General features: G+C 40.8%; 2 protein-coding genes across 3 annotated transcripts in view; both read left to right on the top strand.

The window, feature by feature from the left end:
- ANKRD39 (ankyrin repeat domain 39) overlaps positions 1-7377 on the top strand; it is a 17004-nt gene extending 9627 nt beyond the window's left edge. Inside the window, exons 3-4 of the mRNA XM_044663780.1 lie at positions 4782-4985; positions 5967-7377. Coding sequence (XP_044519715.1) covers positions 4782-4985; positions 5967-6110 — 348 coding nt within the window. The 3' untranslated portion in view covers positions 6111-7377. The remainder of the gene's footprint in view (positions 1-4781; positions 4986-5966) is intronic.
- A 752-nt stretch (positions 7378-8129) lies between these two features.
- ANKRD23 (ankyrin repeat domain 23) lies at positions 8130-14232 on the top strand. 2 transcript variants are annotated; one of them, XM_044663779.1, is made up of 9 exons: positions 8130-8218; positions 9882-10028; positions 10277-10405; positions 10561-10665; positions 10790-10888; positions 11032-11130; positions 11317-11415; positions 12093-12191; positions 12290-14232. In XM_044663779.1, the coding sequence occupies exons 1-9, from the start codon at positions 8192-8194 to the stop codon at positions 12383-12385; spliced, it is 900 nt and encodes a 299-aa protein (XP_044519714.1). In that variant the 5' UTR covers positions 8130-8191; the 3' UTR covers positions 12386-14232. The 2 variants fall into 2 exon arrangements, with proteins under 2 accessions (XP_044519714.1, XP_044519713.1); XM_044663778.1 differs by having other exon boundaries at positions 10540-10665.
- Positions 14233-14932: the final 700 nt, after the last annotated feature.

The raw sequence follows: 14932 nt of genomic DNA, 5'->3' as shown, positions 1-14932 counted from the left end.
GGGGGGGGGGGGGGGGGTGGGGGGGAGGGGAAAGTAGGAGCATGAATCATGTAACCATGTTAAAAATGAATATTAATAAATGATTAAAAATTAAAAAAAAGGCACAGCATATAAATTCTTTAAAAGAAACATCAAATAGATGAATTAGACATTAAAAATATGATAGTGAGGGACCTCGGTTATATCTGTCTCAGACCTAGATTAATTGAACCAAAAATAGAAAAAAGTTCAGGAAGGGAATATAATTTTAGAAATGTTAGATATGATAAATCTCTGGAGAATATTGAATGAAAATAGAAAGGAGTATATATTTCTTATGAAGCAGATAGGCAGAGTTATGAATAGAGTGCCAGGCCTGGAGTCAGGAAGCCTTATCTTCAAATCTGGCCTTAGACAGTTACCAACTGTGTGACTCTGGGCAAGTCACTTAAACCTGTTTGCCTCAGTACCTCGTCTGTAAAATAAGTTGGAGAAGGAAATGGCAAATCACTCTAGTATCTTGGTCAAGAAAATCCCAAATGGGATCATGAAAAGTCAGCTATGACTGAACAACAATATATATATTTCTCAGCTGTGCATGGCACATTCATAAAAACTGACCATGTATATAAAAAGCTTACAAATAAATTATTAAAAAAAACATTAAATGAAATTTTTTTATCATAATGAAAAAAATTACCTTTAATAAACACCTTTGAAACAGTAATAATTATTTGGAAACTAACTTAATTCTAAAGAATGGGTGGGTCAAAGAACAAATCATGGACATCAATTTTATGAAAAATAACGATAGCAATGTAATAACTAAAGTTTCTGAGAAGCAGCCAAAATAATACTTGGAAATTTTATATCTCTAAACACTTCTCTAAAAGAGAGAAAGAGAAGATCAAAGAACTGGGCATGCAATTTAAAAAAACCAAAAATAGAAAACTGACAAATTTAAAACTCCAAAGACCAGAAGAGAAATCCTAAAAATCAAAGGAGAGACAAACAATATTGAAAGTTAGAAACAAAACAAAACACCCCATTGAATTAATAAAAGTAGGAGCTGGCCTATTGGGGGAGTAAAAATAGAACAAATTAGATATTCCATTAGCTAATTTGATTTTATATATATATATATAATACATTCAGACACACACACACACACACACACATATATATATATATATAATGAGATTACCAGCATTAAAAATGAGAAATGCAAATTCATAACCAGTGAGGAGTAAATAAAAGAAATTATTAGGAACTATTTTGCCCAACTATATATAAAAAAACTGATAGCCTAAATGAAATGGATATATGTTTAGGAAAATATAAATTGTATATTTAAATAGCCCTGGCTTTGAAAGATAAATTGAATAAGCCATAAACATTTAAAAACAATTAGTTCTAATACTGCAAAACTGAAAAAAAAGTAGGTAGAGAAGAGAGTCTGACAAATTCTATGACACAGATATGGTCTTGACAACTAAATCAGAGTCAAAACAAAACTATGGACCAATTTTCTAATCCATATTGATGCAAAAATTTTAAATAAAATATTAACAAACAAGGAACCTTTAGCCATTATCATAAAGATTATAAATATAGCCAGGCTATATTTATACCAGGAATGCAGAAATGGTTTAAGATTAGGAAAACCAGGGGGCAGCTGGATGGCTCAGTGGATTGAGAGCCAGGCCCAGAGACGGGAGGTCCTGGGTTCAAATCTGGCCTCAGACACTCCCTAGCTGTGTAACCCTGGGCAAGTCACTTAACCCCCCTTGCCTAGCCCTCACCACTCTTCTGCCTTGGAACCAATACTCAGTATTGAGTCCATGATGGAAGGTAGGGGTTTTTTAAGATAAAAAGATTAGGAAAACCACAAAGTGGAATATATTAATAACAAAACCAATAAAAATCATAAGATTATTTTGCTATATGAATAAAAAGTTTTTGACAATACAATATCCATTCCTGTTAAAAACACTAGAGGGAGCAGCTGGATAACTCGGTGGATTGAGAGCCAGGCCTAGAGAAGGGAGGTCCTAGGTTCAAATCTGGCCTCAGACACTTCCCAGCTGTGTGACCCTAGGCAAGTCACTTAACCCCCATTGCCTAGCCCAGTGATTCCCAAAGTGGGCTCCACCGCCCCCTGGTGGGTTGCTGCAGTGACCTAGGGGAGTGGTGATGGCTACAGGTACATTTGGGGGCAGTGAATAACTGTAAGGGGGCGGTGATAGTATGTGACAGGGGGCGCTACATAATATTTTTTCTGGAAAGGGGGCGGTAGGCCAAAAAAGTTTGGGAACCACTGGCCTAGCCCTTATCACTCTTCCACCTTGGAACCACTACGCAGTATTAATTCCAAGATGGAAGTTAAGGGTTTAAAAAATAAAATTAAAAACACTAGAAAACATAAGAACAAAAAGAGGTAGGTATTGTCTAGCTGTGTGACCCTGGGCAAGTCATTTCCCCCCCAGTTGCTTGACCCTTACTGTTCTTCCATCTTGGAACCAATCAATACTCAGTGTTAATTCTAAGATAGAAGGTAAGGGTATAAAAAATAAATAAAAAGAATAAATGGAAGTTTCCTTAAAAGGTCAAGTAAACAAAGAGCAAGCATTATCTGTAATGAAATTAAGCTAGAAGCTTTTCCAGTAAGATCAGGGTTGAAATAAGGAAGTCCATTTAATACCATTACTATTTAATGTTATATTAGAAATGTTAACTGTAGCAATAAGATAAGAAAAAGAAGCTAAAGGAATAAGCATAAGCTTTTTGCAAATGATATGATTTTCCTAGAGAACCCTAGAGTGTCAACTGAAAAACTAAATTAAGCAATTAATAACTAAAACAAACTTGTGGCATAAAAAATAAACCCGTACAAATTATTCATGTTTCTGTATATTACCAACAGAATCTAGTAGGAAGAGAGAGAAATTCATTTAAAATAACTACAGACAGTATGAAATACTTTGGGTGTCTACCAATCATGACACAGGAACTACATAAATACAATTAAAAAACACTTTTTATACAAAGACAGATTTAGATAACTGGAGAAACATCAATTTGCTAATGAGTGGACAGGTTCCAATTTAATAAGACTACTACTTAATTTAACTTATTCAATGACATACCAATTAAACTACAAAAGGACTTTTTTAGAGCTAGAAAAAAAGATGACAATTTATCTGGAAGAATAAAAGGTCAAGAACATAAAGTGAATCATTGGTGGGGGTGGTGGAAGTGGGGGAGGGTTGGAATGGAATGGAAAGGAAGAGGGTAGTATCTGATCCCAAACCACACCATGAAGCCATAATTGAAATATCATTTTAGTACTGGGTAAGATTGAGAGGTTGTTCAGTAGCATAGATTAGCTATACAACGTACAAAAGCAAATTAACATAGTCTAGTGTTTGATAAATTCAAAGATCCCAGTTATTAAGGCAAGAACTTTGACAAAATCTATTGGAAAAAATGGAAAGTGGTAAGCAGTAACTAGGTATAGGCTAATATCTCACACCATATGCCAAGATATGCTCCAAATGAATACATGATTTAGATATAAAGGATGACAACTTAAGCAAATTGAAGGACCATAGAAGAAATTGCCTGTTTGATCTGTGGATAGGAAGAGAATTCGTGATCAAATAAGAGATAGTTTCATAGGAAGTAAAATCAATTTTGATTATGTAAAACTTAAAAAAGGTTTTTGCACAAATAAAACCAAGGCTGGTAAAATTAGAAGAGACACAGGCAATGAAGGGGATGATTAAAGTCTTTGCAGCAAGTTTCTCTGAAGGTTTCATTTCTAAGACAGGGAATTGAGTCAAATTTATAAGATTAAGAGCCATTCTTTTATTAATAAGTTGTCAGGAAGAAATCTAAGCTCTCATTAGCCATATGAAAAATTGCTCTAATTTATGAAGTTAGAAAAACGCACATTAAAACAACTTTAAGGTAGTACCTCACTCCCATAAGATTGGGTAAGTTGACAAAAAAGGAAAATAATAAATACTAGAGAGGCAGATGGAAAATACGCTGTTGGAGCTGTAAATTAGTCCAACCATTTTGGAATCAATTTGCAACTATTCCAAAAAGCTATTGAATTGTGCATACTCACTGACCCTGTAATTGCAGAGATACAACTGTTCCGTCTGTACCCCAAAGAGATCAAAGAAAAAGGAGGATTTATGTATGAAAATATTTATAGCAGTCCTGTCTGTGATAGCAAAGAATTGTTCATTGAGGGGAAGCCCAATCACTTAGAGAGTGGCTGAATAAGAACGTGAAGGTGATGGAATGCTATTGTGCTTATATGAATTGATGCAAAGAGAAATGAGCAAAATCGGGGAAGTGAATTTTAAAATAACCACAATATCATAAAGACAATCCATTCAGAAAGACTTAGTAACTGCGACCATTACAATGACCAACCACAAGTTTGAAAAGATGTGATAAAATATGCTTTTCACTTCTAGAGAGAGATGGACTTAAGACTGAAAGTTGAAGATATTTTTCTTTTCTTTCTTTCCTTTTTATTTTTGGACATGTCTGATCCAGGAAATTTTTTTGCATGATTATACATATGTATAATGGGCTTTGTTTTTCTTTTTTTCATTTGGTGGAGGACAAAATTTGGAATTGAAAATACAATTGAATTTTAAAAATAAGGTTATTCAAATATTTAGTCTTTTGTTCCTTTCTTCCTGTTTTTCTTTTCTTACTTCAGTTAGCTCTTAGGTATATGGATAATTCTTAGTTCTCATTTCCACTGACTTGATTCCCTACAGCACTATGCCAGTCGAAATGGACACTATGCTGTGTGCCAGTTCCTTTTGGAGAGTGGAGCCAAGTGTGATGCCCAGACACATGGGGGTGCAACAGCTCTGCACCGAGCCAGCTATTGTGGGCATACTGAAGTGGTTCGACTACTGCTGTCACATGGAGCTAATCCAGGTGTGGCAGATGATGATGGAATGACCAGCCTACATAAGGTACATAGCAATTTTAAAATATTCTTGCTAATTAATTAAGAGTGAAGGGGGCAGCTGGGTAGCTCAGTGGAGTGAGAGTCAGGTCTAGAGACAGGAGGTCCTAGGTTCAAACCCGGCCTCAGCCACTTCCCAGCTGTGTGACCCTGGGCAAGTCACTTGACCCCCATTGCCCACCCTTACCAATCTTCCACCTATGAGACAATACACTGAAGTACAAGGGTTTAAAAAAAAAAAAAAGAGTGAAGGAAGGAGGGATCTGTGTCATGAATAGTTTGGGTAGAATCAGAGATAATGACTAGGAGCAAGAAATTGGCTTTTTTTCAAAGTTCTCATTTAGGGATAGTGGTAAACAAGACAATAGGACAAGAAATGATTTAAGAGCCAATGCAGGCAGTCTACAAAACAGAATTTGCTTTTTATCCCCTGGCTCTTTTTTTTTTTTTTTTTTTTTTTTTTTGATGAGGGAATCAAACCAGAAAGAGAATCAAACTGAGATAGGCTCTTTATTTCCAGGGCATTAGAATAGTGACCATTTCACATCCAGAGAAAGAACCGTGCAAGTAGAAACACAGAAAAAAAACAACTGCTTGATCACATGGGTCGATGGAGATATGATTGGGGACGTCGACTCTAAATGATCACCCCAGTGCAAATGTTAATAATATGGAAATAGGTCTTGCTCAATGAAACTTGTAAAACCCAGTGGAATTGGTTGGCTGTGGGAGGGAGGTGAGAGAAGGGGAGGGAAAGAACATGAATCATGTAACCATGGGAAAATACCCTAAATTAATTAATTAAATAAAGATTTTCAGATTAAAAAAAAAGAATAGTCCATCCACTTTTTGGAGATAAGGTGGTTCTATTGGGGCTTGAGGGCCCAGCAATGGAGAAACTTCCTGGAAGAAATGACAGGGCTAACTTATTATGTCTTAGAAAAACTTTGATTCCTTTTCTTTTTCTGATTGTTGTTTTCCTTTGCAGGCTGCTGAGAGAGGTCACTTGGATCTCTGTTGCCTCCTGCTGCAGCATAGCCCAGCTTTGAAAGCTGTTCGAGACCGAAAGGCTCGGTTAGCATGTGACTTACTGCCCTGCAACAGTGACCTTCGAGATCTGCTTGCTAGCTGAATAACCAGATTCCAGTCTCAGCAAGAGTCCTGGAACCTGGATCCTCAAGCACTTTCCTCTATCCCTGCGTTCTACAAATGGGAAACTGAAAACTCAGGGCTTACGAGACTGAACAGAAGAGATAGGACCATCTTGAGGGAGTTCATTACCAGGTCAGGAAGGGAACTTGGTACAAACACTCAAGCCTGACAGGTGATCATATTCTAAATTAGCACACATTAGTAGAGATGTCTAGTCCAAGCTATTTCCCTAGCTCAGAATCAGTACTCATGACTAAGGGGGAAAACAGTTGCTTCTGCCCTTTTCCTTTGGGTAAAATATTCTCCTCCCCTAATACTCTTATCCTGGGAGTTAATCTCATTGTTAGGGGCAGATAATGAAGAATAGAATCAGACTTATTTTCAGTTTAGTATTTTGCTGGCAGTCATAAACAACTTCAGTGGCCTTAAAACTGAAGGCAAGAAATCACCTAAATTTGTCAAATTTACCAGGAAGCAAATTGTTAACTGGATTAAAGAAAATCCCAGGGCATTGGGCTGGTTGGATATTCCCACAAAGCATTAAAACACTTACAAGGAAAATAGCTCTAATGGTGGTGTTCATTTTGGACTGCCTGACTCAGGTGAGAATTTAAGAAGAAGCTTGGCATAGAGAGAGTGCTGAATTTAGAGTCAGGATCTGGGATGAAATTCCAGCCCCATTACTACTTTTGTCATCTGTAGATGAGCTGGTTAGACAAGATAATGTCAAAGATCTCTTCCCACTCTAAATCTAGTTTTTAACTCCTTGTTCACAATAAGGATAGCCCTTTTGAACTTGATCTGAGTCCAGGAGAGTAGTGTTGGCCACTGTTGAATCTTAGGAATGAATGCTAGTTGTTCGTATTCCTTCTGGCTTTGCTATCATCTGTTAATCTGGTTCTGGAATCGTTTGTTGTTAGCATCTTTTTTTCCATTGAAGGGCAAGATTTTAATCAGCTAGATAAGAGTTAGACTACCCTTGAGGGATTTCCAGGGAATCAGGGAAGAGAATTACAGAATTCGATTTTGGTGATTGGGAAGAGGTAACAAGACCAGGTTTGCTCTGAATAGGGTAAAAGAACTCTTAAGCTACAGCTTCACTTAGACCAATTACAAGAGAAAGGTCCCTGTTCATGGACGGGGCAATACAACAACCTACTTTGAATTAATTGGGGAACTCTGGTTCTTGCTAACTATTCGTAGGAATAAAGGTTTAACATTTCTAATAAAGGAAAATGGTTCATCAATTATTGATTTAGAGATTTGTGGTGCTATGTTTCTAGTGTCAGTGTCTGAGGTTATCATTCTTTTTTTGGAGTGAGCACTCCAGGTGACAGGTGACAGGTAAAGCTTGACTTATGTTTACTTAGTTCAGGAAATTCAAAATTCCTGATTTACAGAAGAAAAATGAGATGTTAGAAAGAGAATTATGGAACCATCAGGCAGTGGGGAATTGAAAGCCTTGGCCTATCATCAGATGAAATTAGTTTTCCCTCTTAAGGTAACACTTCTGGGTTACCAGGGCTTCTGCTGAACATCCTATTGCATCTTAAGTATAGTTCATTAAAGACATAGAATCCTGTCTCTGTTTCTTGGCAAATATGGTATTATCTTCCCACCCCTTCAGACCTTTATGCAATGAGAATAACATGGAGACCATTATCTTAGACCCCCTGACCTCTCCTCTTGCTGGATGATCATTTGAGATGATCTTGCTATACTCACACTCATACACTTGGGCTAGGCAGCCCTGGGTCATCTCTGCTAAGACTGCTTTGTCGGTATTTAGAGGTCATATAGAGGGTGTCAGGGAGTCAATGGGGATCTGACTCAGCCATAACAGCACTATCCTGCCCTCAGCTGGGCCCTATTTCAGGGCTGCTATTTTGGTTAGTTACAGAACCACTGAACTATCTCTGATCCTGTGGGCCTTGGCTTCACCTCTGGTTCTAAACTGGGTCCTTCCTGTGCCCTCTATCTCTTGACAAAAGTGCTGCCGATATAAAAAGCAAACTGCAGCTCAGCTAGCCATAGTGGGGGAGTGAAGAGCAGGGGGGGACCATGGATTTCATCAGCATTCAGCAGTTGGTAAGCTGGGGGGCTGTGGATAATGGGAAGCCCTCAAATTTTATTTTATAACGTATAGTGATAATTTCATGTAGGAAATCCCAAAATTTACTGTTTGTACAGTATTCAGGGCAGTTTTGTTGTTGACTAGAGTGTAGGTAGCAGCAGGAAGAGAAAAATATTTCAGGATACTTCTCTCAGGTAAGCTGCCACCTACTTTGTACTTTTTCTATTATTCCTCATCTGCTTCTTATGTTCCAAAGGTCTCACTCACAGGGATGTTTCTGTGTGTTATCCTACAGCCAGTCTTCTTTTGACAAGTTGCAAAGAGCTGTATTTAACTCAGGAAAGTCTATTCTTTTGTTGGTAAGGGAGTGAGAATTTTAGGAACCAGAAATTGCTTGTCTGTCCCCTTTCCCAAATTGTTTTCACAGTTTGAGTGTCTGGAAAATTGAAAGCGTTGTTTGTGGTGATGGAGATCCTTTTGGGGTTTACGGGAGTTCTGGACCATTAGGTTTGGGAAGAGGGCTGGGGATGTCTTAGCCCTAATGGCCAACTTTCAGTAAGCCAGTGGTATCCCTTCTAGAGCAAGATTCCTAATTATTTTTGCTGTAAGAGGGGTGATGGCTCCATCCCAGGTGGTAGGGAAGAGTGCTCTGGAATCAGAAGGGATTTTAAGTGTCATCTAGTTGACCTGATTTTGTATATGAACAGATTACATTCTAGAAAAGTTGTCCACTACTGGGCAACTTGCAGAATTGGAGCCATGAGGCTTCTCTGGTCAGTCTAGTACCCAGCCTCCTTCTGGGCCTGCGGCACACTGGGGGCAGAGTAAAGATCGTAACCTCACTTCAAGGGCACAGTGGATTTTCCTAGGAACCCTGGGCAATGAAAATAGGAGGGGGCAGGGAACACTGGTCCAATTACTCCTTGGCTGAGAGGACTGAGGCAGCTACATAGTGATTAGTTCAGTTTAGGGAAAGGTAAAAGTCAATACAACTGCAGAAATTAGACGTGCAGGTTTCTAAAGCATGAGTTCTTAACTTGAGGTCCATGAACTTGTTTTTCAATAGAATTGGTATTCTTTGTACTCCTGTGTATTTTATTTTATGCATTTTAAAACATTCTGAAGGGTTCCTAAGCTTCCTCAGATTACCAAGAACGAGGTTGAGGGTCAAAGTCAAAGTCCCCTGCTCTAAGATGCTCTATTTTCCTCCCACCCAAGTCTGATCTTTACAATTCTTCTTTCCCACTGTTCCTAGCACCTTGGCAATGAGTAAACAGGAATGAGTGTGTCTCCTGGAATAGTCTAGATATCTGGACTTCTGCCCCATAGCAGCAAGGCATTGGGTGGTGATGGGCTGTCTTCTGTTTAGGCAATTGGAAGTTTTCTTCCCCCCTTATGTGATTCCACCCAACTGCAAAGACAAATGTGGTCTAAATAGAGCTAAGTTATGTCCCTCTATGGGGACAGGTGCAAGGACAGATGGCTGTCAGCCACTGCCTGAATCCTCAGGAAGCACTGCAGTTGGTGAGAACTTGTCCCTTAGCCAAGCTGAACCACAAACCCAGGGGCATCAAAGTGGCTTCCTTGGCCACTAGGTTCAGGTACAAGGTGCTGAGCAATTGTTTTCAAAGGGTTTTGAGAAGTTTCCTGACACTCTCTTTCTCCTGTTTCTTATAGATAAGTGGTGAGAGGACTGAGGGTAAAGTTCCAGGGATCAGACATGGAGTCATTGATCCTGGAGGCTGGAGAGGTGGCCCCGGACTAGGTCCTCTCTGGACTGTGGCTTTGGAGAAACAAAAGTTAGAGGAAGAAAAAAGGAAGAAGGTGAGTGGGAAAGGGGAGACTGAGTGACAGCTGGAGAGCTGCTAAGATAACACTGGTATAGACAGTGGAACTGTGGGAAATCCATACCTGAGTAACTTTGAGCTTTCCAAGTGAGTTATAGTGAAAAGTTATATCAAATGACCTCAGAGGTTTTCAGGATCAGTTTTTGATAACTGTCTATATTCTTCGTTGCCAGGAGTTACTACAATCCTAATTTCATATGTGTGATGTTTCTTTTCCTATTTCAGCTTGAGACTTTTAACAATTCCAGGCTCAAGCTTGAGAGCCTGGATGACCTGGAGAATTTAGTACGGAAACGAAAAGAAAAGCGCCTAAAACGGAGGGTCCCCCCCAGGGTACCAGATCCCCCAGTTCAGGTGAGTAGGGGAAGACAAGGGAATGGTGGGAAAAGCACCTAACACTTAGAGCCCCAGGTGCATTTTAGACTGACCTATAACACTAAAACTATGACTGTTTTGAACGATCCAAGATATTATTCTGTCTAATCCAGCGGCAGCTCCTGTCCCAGCAGCAGCCTGTGGACCTTGAGACATTTCTGAAGGCAGCTGTTGAAAATCAAGAGCTCCTGATTGACAAGTACCTGGCAGACGGCGGTGACCCTGATGCCCATGACATGGTAGGGTAGGAATACCCAAACTTGACGGTATTTCAGACCTGGTTGTAGGGGTCAGAATTCCTTAGTTCTAGTCCTCTTGGAAAGGTACACACCCATCCTCATCTCTACTTCTCTTTCTGTCCAGTTTCATCGAACAGCCTTACACTGGGCAAGCCTGAAGGGTCATAGCCAGATTGTGGACAAACTACTGGAGGCAGGTGCCATGGTGGATGCTCGAGACATGGTAAGTTGGAGGGCAAATTAGAAGACTTGGTTAGAAGATTGGGGAATCTCTTTTCTTGCAGTGGGACTAAATTGGGAAAAGTTAGTCCTAAGGATATATATCTTCTGAGGCTTTTCTGAAAAACTTAGGATTTCCTTTTATAGTTGGACAGGACACCTTTGTTCTGGGCCTGCCGTGGAGGACACCTAGACATCCTTAAAAAGCTGCTCAACCAAGGGGCTAAAGTCAATGCCCGGGACAAGGTAACAGTTCTGGCAGGGAACACAGTGGTATTATTAATTCCAGGGTTTCAGTGCTGGGAAGCTGATGTGTGAGACCTTCTTTGCCTGGGGGAAGGGGAAATTTCTTGGGTTTAATGTCAAGGTGCTTGGGTGTGGTAAACTGTCTAGAATTAAGAAACTCCTAACCTGAGACTTGTACCTATCTAGATCTGGAGTACACCCTTGCATGTGGTTGTTCGAACAGGACACTGTGACTGCCTTGAACACCTTATTGCTTGTGGGGCCCAGATTGATACACAGGATAAGGTAGGAAACTTGTCTCAGTTAATAAACGGTGGCACCATGTTTAAAAAAGAATTAGTCAGAGGCAGCTGGGTAGTTCAGGGGATTGAGAGCCAGGCCCAGAAACTGAGAGGTTCAAATCTGGCCTAAGACACTTCCCAGCTGTGTGACCCTGGGCAAGTCACTTGACCCCCATTGCCTACCCTTACCACTCTTCTGCCTTGGAGCCAATACACAGTATTGACTCCAAGATGGAAGGTAAGGGTTTAAAAAATAATAATAAAAAAGAATTATTCGAGGGGGGCAGCTGGGTAGCTCAGTGGAGTGAGAGTCAGGCCTAGGGACAGGAGGTCCTACGTTCAAACCTAGCCTCAGCCACTTCCCAGCTGTGTGACCCTGGGCAAGTCACTTGACCCCCATTGCCCACCCTTACCAATCTTCCACCTATGAGACAATACACCGAAGTACAAGGGTTTTAAAAAAAAAAAAAGAAAGAAAAAAAGAATTATTGGAGGAGCTAGCTCCTCAATGGCAGTACCTGTTATCTTTGTTCTATTCTAAATTCTAGATTCTAGATTTATGAGTTATTTCTTCTTAGTGCCTCAATTAGCTCATTTTTCCTATTTGGGAAGAGACAAGGAGGTAAGATGGGTATGGAATAAAGAGAGGGCCTAAATCTTTAACATGCTATTTTCCCATAGGAGGGAGATACAGCCTTACATGAGGCAGTACGGCATGGCCGTTACAAGGCCATGAAGATATTGCTGCTCTATGGGGCCTCACTGGGTGTTCGAAATGCTGTGAGTAAAGTTGGCCAAGGGGCTTTCACCCTAATGTGGGGTTGGCTTTCTGGGAGGGAATAAAACATACTTGTGACTGATGTATCCTTTGCTCTCAGGAGGCAATGACACCTGTACAACTAGCACGAGATTGGCAGAGAGGCATCCAGGAAACACTACGGGCCTATGTTGGGCATCCCCGAACTCGTTGCTGAAGATGCCAGACCTTGTAGAGGCTCCTACCATTCCATCCCCTTCCCTTTGGTCCCTTTTCTACCAGTTATGGGTGGTTCCCTGGCCACAAGTTGGGATGTTCCCAGGTCTAATAATCCCTTATCCCATTGGCCATTCATCTGTTCTATTGACCTATCTCCCCACTCTCCTCCACAATTCCTAGGGCTCTATATAGCAGGGAATATTGGTGCAGACTACTTTTCTTGCCCTTGAATTTATCCTTTCATCTAACCTGTAGCTACCTCAAAGAGGAAAAAAAAATCCCATTAAGAGAAAGCAAGGTCAGGATTAAGGACAGATATTTCAGATAGCTCTAAGAGGTGTCCTGTTTGGTTTGAGCTGATCAGATAGTAATTTCTCAAGAAGGTAGGAGAGAAGAAACTCAAGTTTGTGGGTGGTAACAGTGAAGTGAATGAGTGTGAGGTTTAAGATACTCACAAAGGTGAAGTTAGGGCTAGTGAAGATTAGGGAGGTGGAAATTGTTTGGTGGTGGATCAACCGTGGTCCCATAAAAGCTGTTCAGAAGCATCAGAACCAGAGTTGCTCTTTAGCTGGTGGCTGGTCTAAACTCTGTTGCAATTTCTCTAGGGACTCCTCCTCAACAGCAATAGCAACCCTGATGGGGTGTGGCCTCACGAGAAGTTCCAGTTTTAGGGACTCATGAGTTGGTGGTTGTGACCTCAGCAGAACTGAGGTATGCTCTGGGGGCTTTTTCATTCTGTCTATAAAACAGCAAACCCAAATAACCATAACCAACTCTGGTTGCTCCAGATTCCCCCAAGAATGACAGATGAGAGTATCTTCCCAGGGGAGTCATTCCCTGTGCCCATGAGCTTTGGTCAGAACTTTTGAGATTTGCTTCAATTTCCATTCTCACTAGGGCCTGCTCAGTATTATGTGGTCTCTTGCTCTGTGGTTACATGTGGCACACCCAGGATACTTGGGGTGGTGGCCCATACTTGCAAGGGTTGAGGCTGCCCTGTATAATACAGCAGGTAGGACTTCAGTCCTAGAGAAGATTCCCGTGGTTTTGATGTCACTTCCAAGCAAAGTTTGGGTCCTCAGGCTTCCTTGTGCCAAGGCACAAGAGAAAAGGCTGCAGAAGGGATGGCAGAACTGAGTATACAATGCATTCTAGATACTTTCTCCATATATTTTTGTACACTGAAAATGGTTAACTGAGACTTTTTTCTTTTTATTGCCTCTCTTAGTGAATCCTGGTAGATGGAATCCTAAGGCAAGTTTCTACTATCCTTCCCTAGACTAAGGTTTCTGCTTTCTGCTGTTAGTCCAGTACTGCTGGTCAGGCTGAGATCTTAGCATCAGCAGAGCCCTCCTCATCTTCAAACACTTTACCTTGGGCCCACTGACAGAAGAATATAAGGGGAAAAGGTGGTGGAAGCCCAAAGAAGGGCAGGCCCCCTCCCTTAGACTGTTATGGGCTATGCCAAATCCCTGGGCCAGGCCTAAATTGAAGACCTGGATTACATATTCTTAACATGACAAGTGCCATTGTGGTGGCTAATATTCCGTTTTAGGCTCCCACTTCCCTTGAGCTTTAAGGCTACAGCGTCCTCCATGCAGGATAAGAGCAATAGACAAAGCCTACCCCCTTGGGTTGAAGCTTCAACTCACCAGCGGCAGCTTGGCCTTGCCTTCTAGGCTACAGAGCCTTTGGGGCTGGTGCCAAGAGGAAAGCAGCTGTCACATGATTATGGCAGTGACTACTCCAAAGTTAGAAAATGGAAAAATGCAGTAAGAGCAAATGAAACATTTTTATATGGATCAATTTGTTGTTGTTATTCATTAAAACTGATTCTCTTTTGTAGCCTGGTTATATTCTATGGTATGAGAGACGGTAGGAAAAGAAAAAAAGATGGAGAAAACAGATTTATGGCAATCCATTTCTCACTTTGGGTGCCTAGACTTTGAACTAGAAGTATGAAATTTTTAAATCAAAGCTGTTGGGTCCTTAAGTTTACCCTACTGCCAACAGAATGTAGTGCTTCAGGAAAATTGCCAACCTAAGCTTAGAACCTCGACACTTACCAGGAGCACTTTGGGGGAGGGGAAAGATAGTGTCACCCATGGGCCAGGGTATCCCTGCTCCACTTTGAGACTCTGGATTTATTACTTGCGCTCAGGGGATGGTTAATCAAAGGCTCCTCCCTCTTAGGAAAGATTAAATGCCGAGTCATTTTTGCCCTTCACTTGCTTCAGCTGAGAGTTAACTGCCTATGCAGCTCTACTTTGTGGTGTTTCATCTAGGGCTAGGCAGAAAGCCTACCAAAGGAAAAAAGGCACAGCAATGAAATGACCCCAGATTTCCTTGACAGTATAAAAAGGGCCTGGCTTTTGTTTTTAACCATTACCTTTGTATCTGAGAATGGATAAGTATGTATTAGTTCCAAGGCAGAACTGTAAGGGCCAGGCAGAGAGGCTTAAGTGACTTGCCCAGGGTCACACAGTTAGGAAATAAATGCCTAACATCAGATTTGGGCCCAAGACCTTCCATCTCCAGGCTTCCT

Source organism: Gracilinanus agilis, chromosome 2 (genome assembly GCF_016433145.1).
Source record: "Gracilinanus agilis isolate LMUSP501 chromosome 2, AgileGrace, whole genome shotgun sequence".
NCBI lineage: Eukaryota > Metazoa > Chordata > Mammalia > Didelphimorphia > Didelphidae > Gracilinanus > Gracilinanus agilis.
The sequence above is the reverse complement of the archived record's forward strand: the minus strand, read 5'-3'. Positions and strand labels throughout refer to the sequence as shown.

Coding starts and splice junctions, on each gene's coding strand:
- ANKRD23 (XM_044663778.1), top strand. CDS start 8,192: ATGGATTTCATCAGCATTCAGCAGTTG. Junction 10,406..10,539: donor TACCAGATCCCCCAGTTCAG/GTGAGTAGGGGA, acceptor TGTCTAATCCAG/CGGCAGCTCCTGTCCCAGCA. Junction 10,889..11,031: donor TGGTGGATGCTCGAGACATG/GTAAGTTGGAGG, acceptor TTCCTTTTATAG/TTGGACAGGACACCTTTGTT.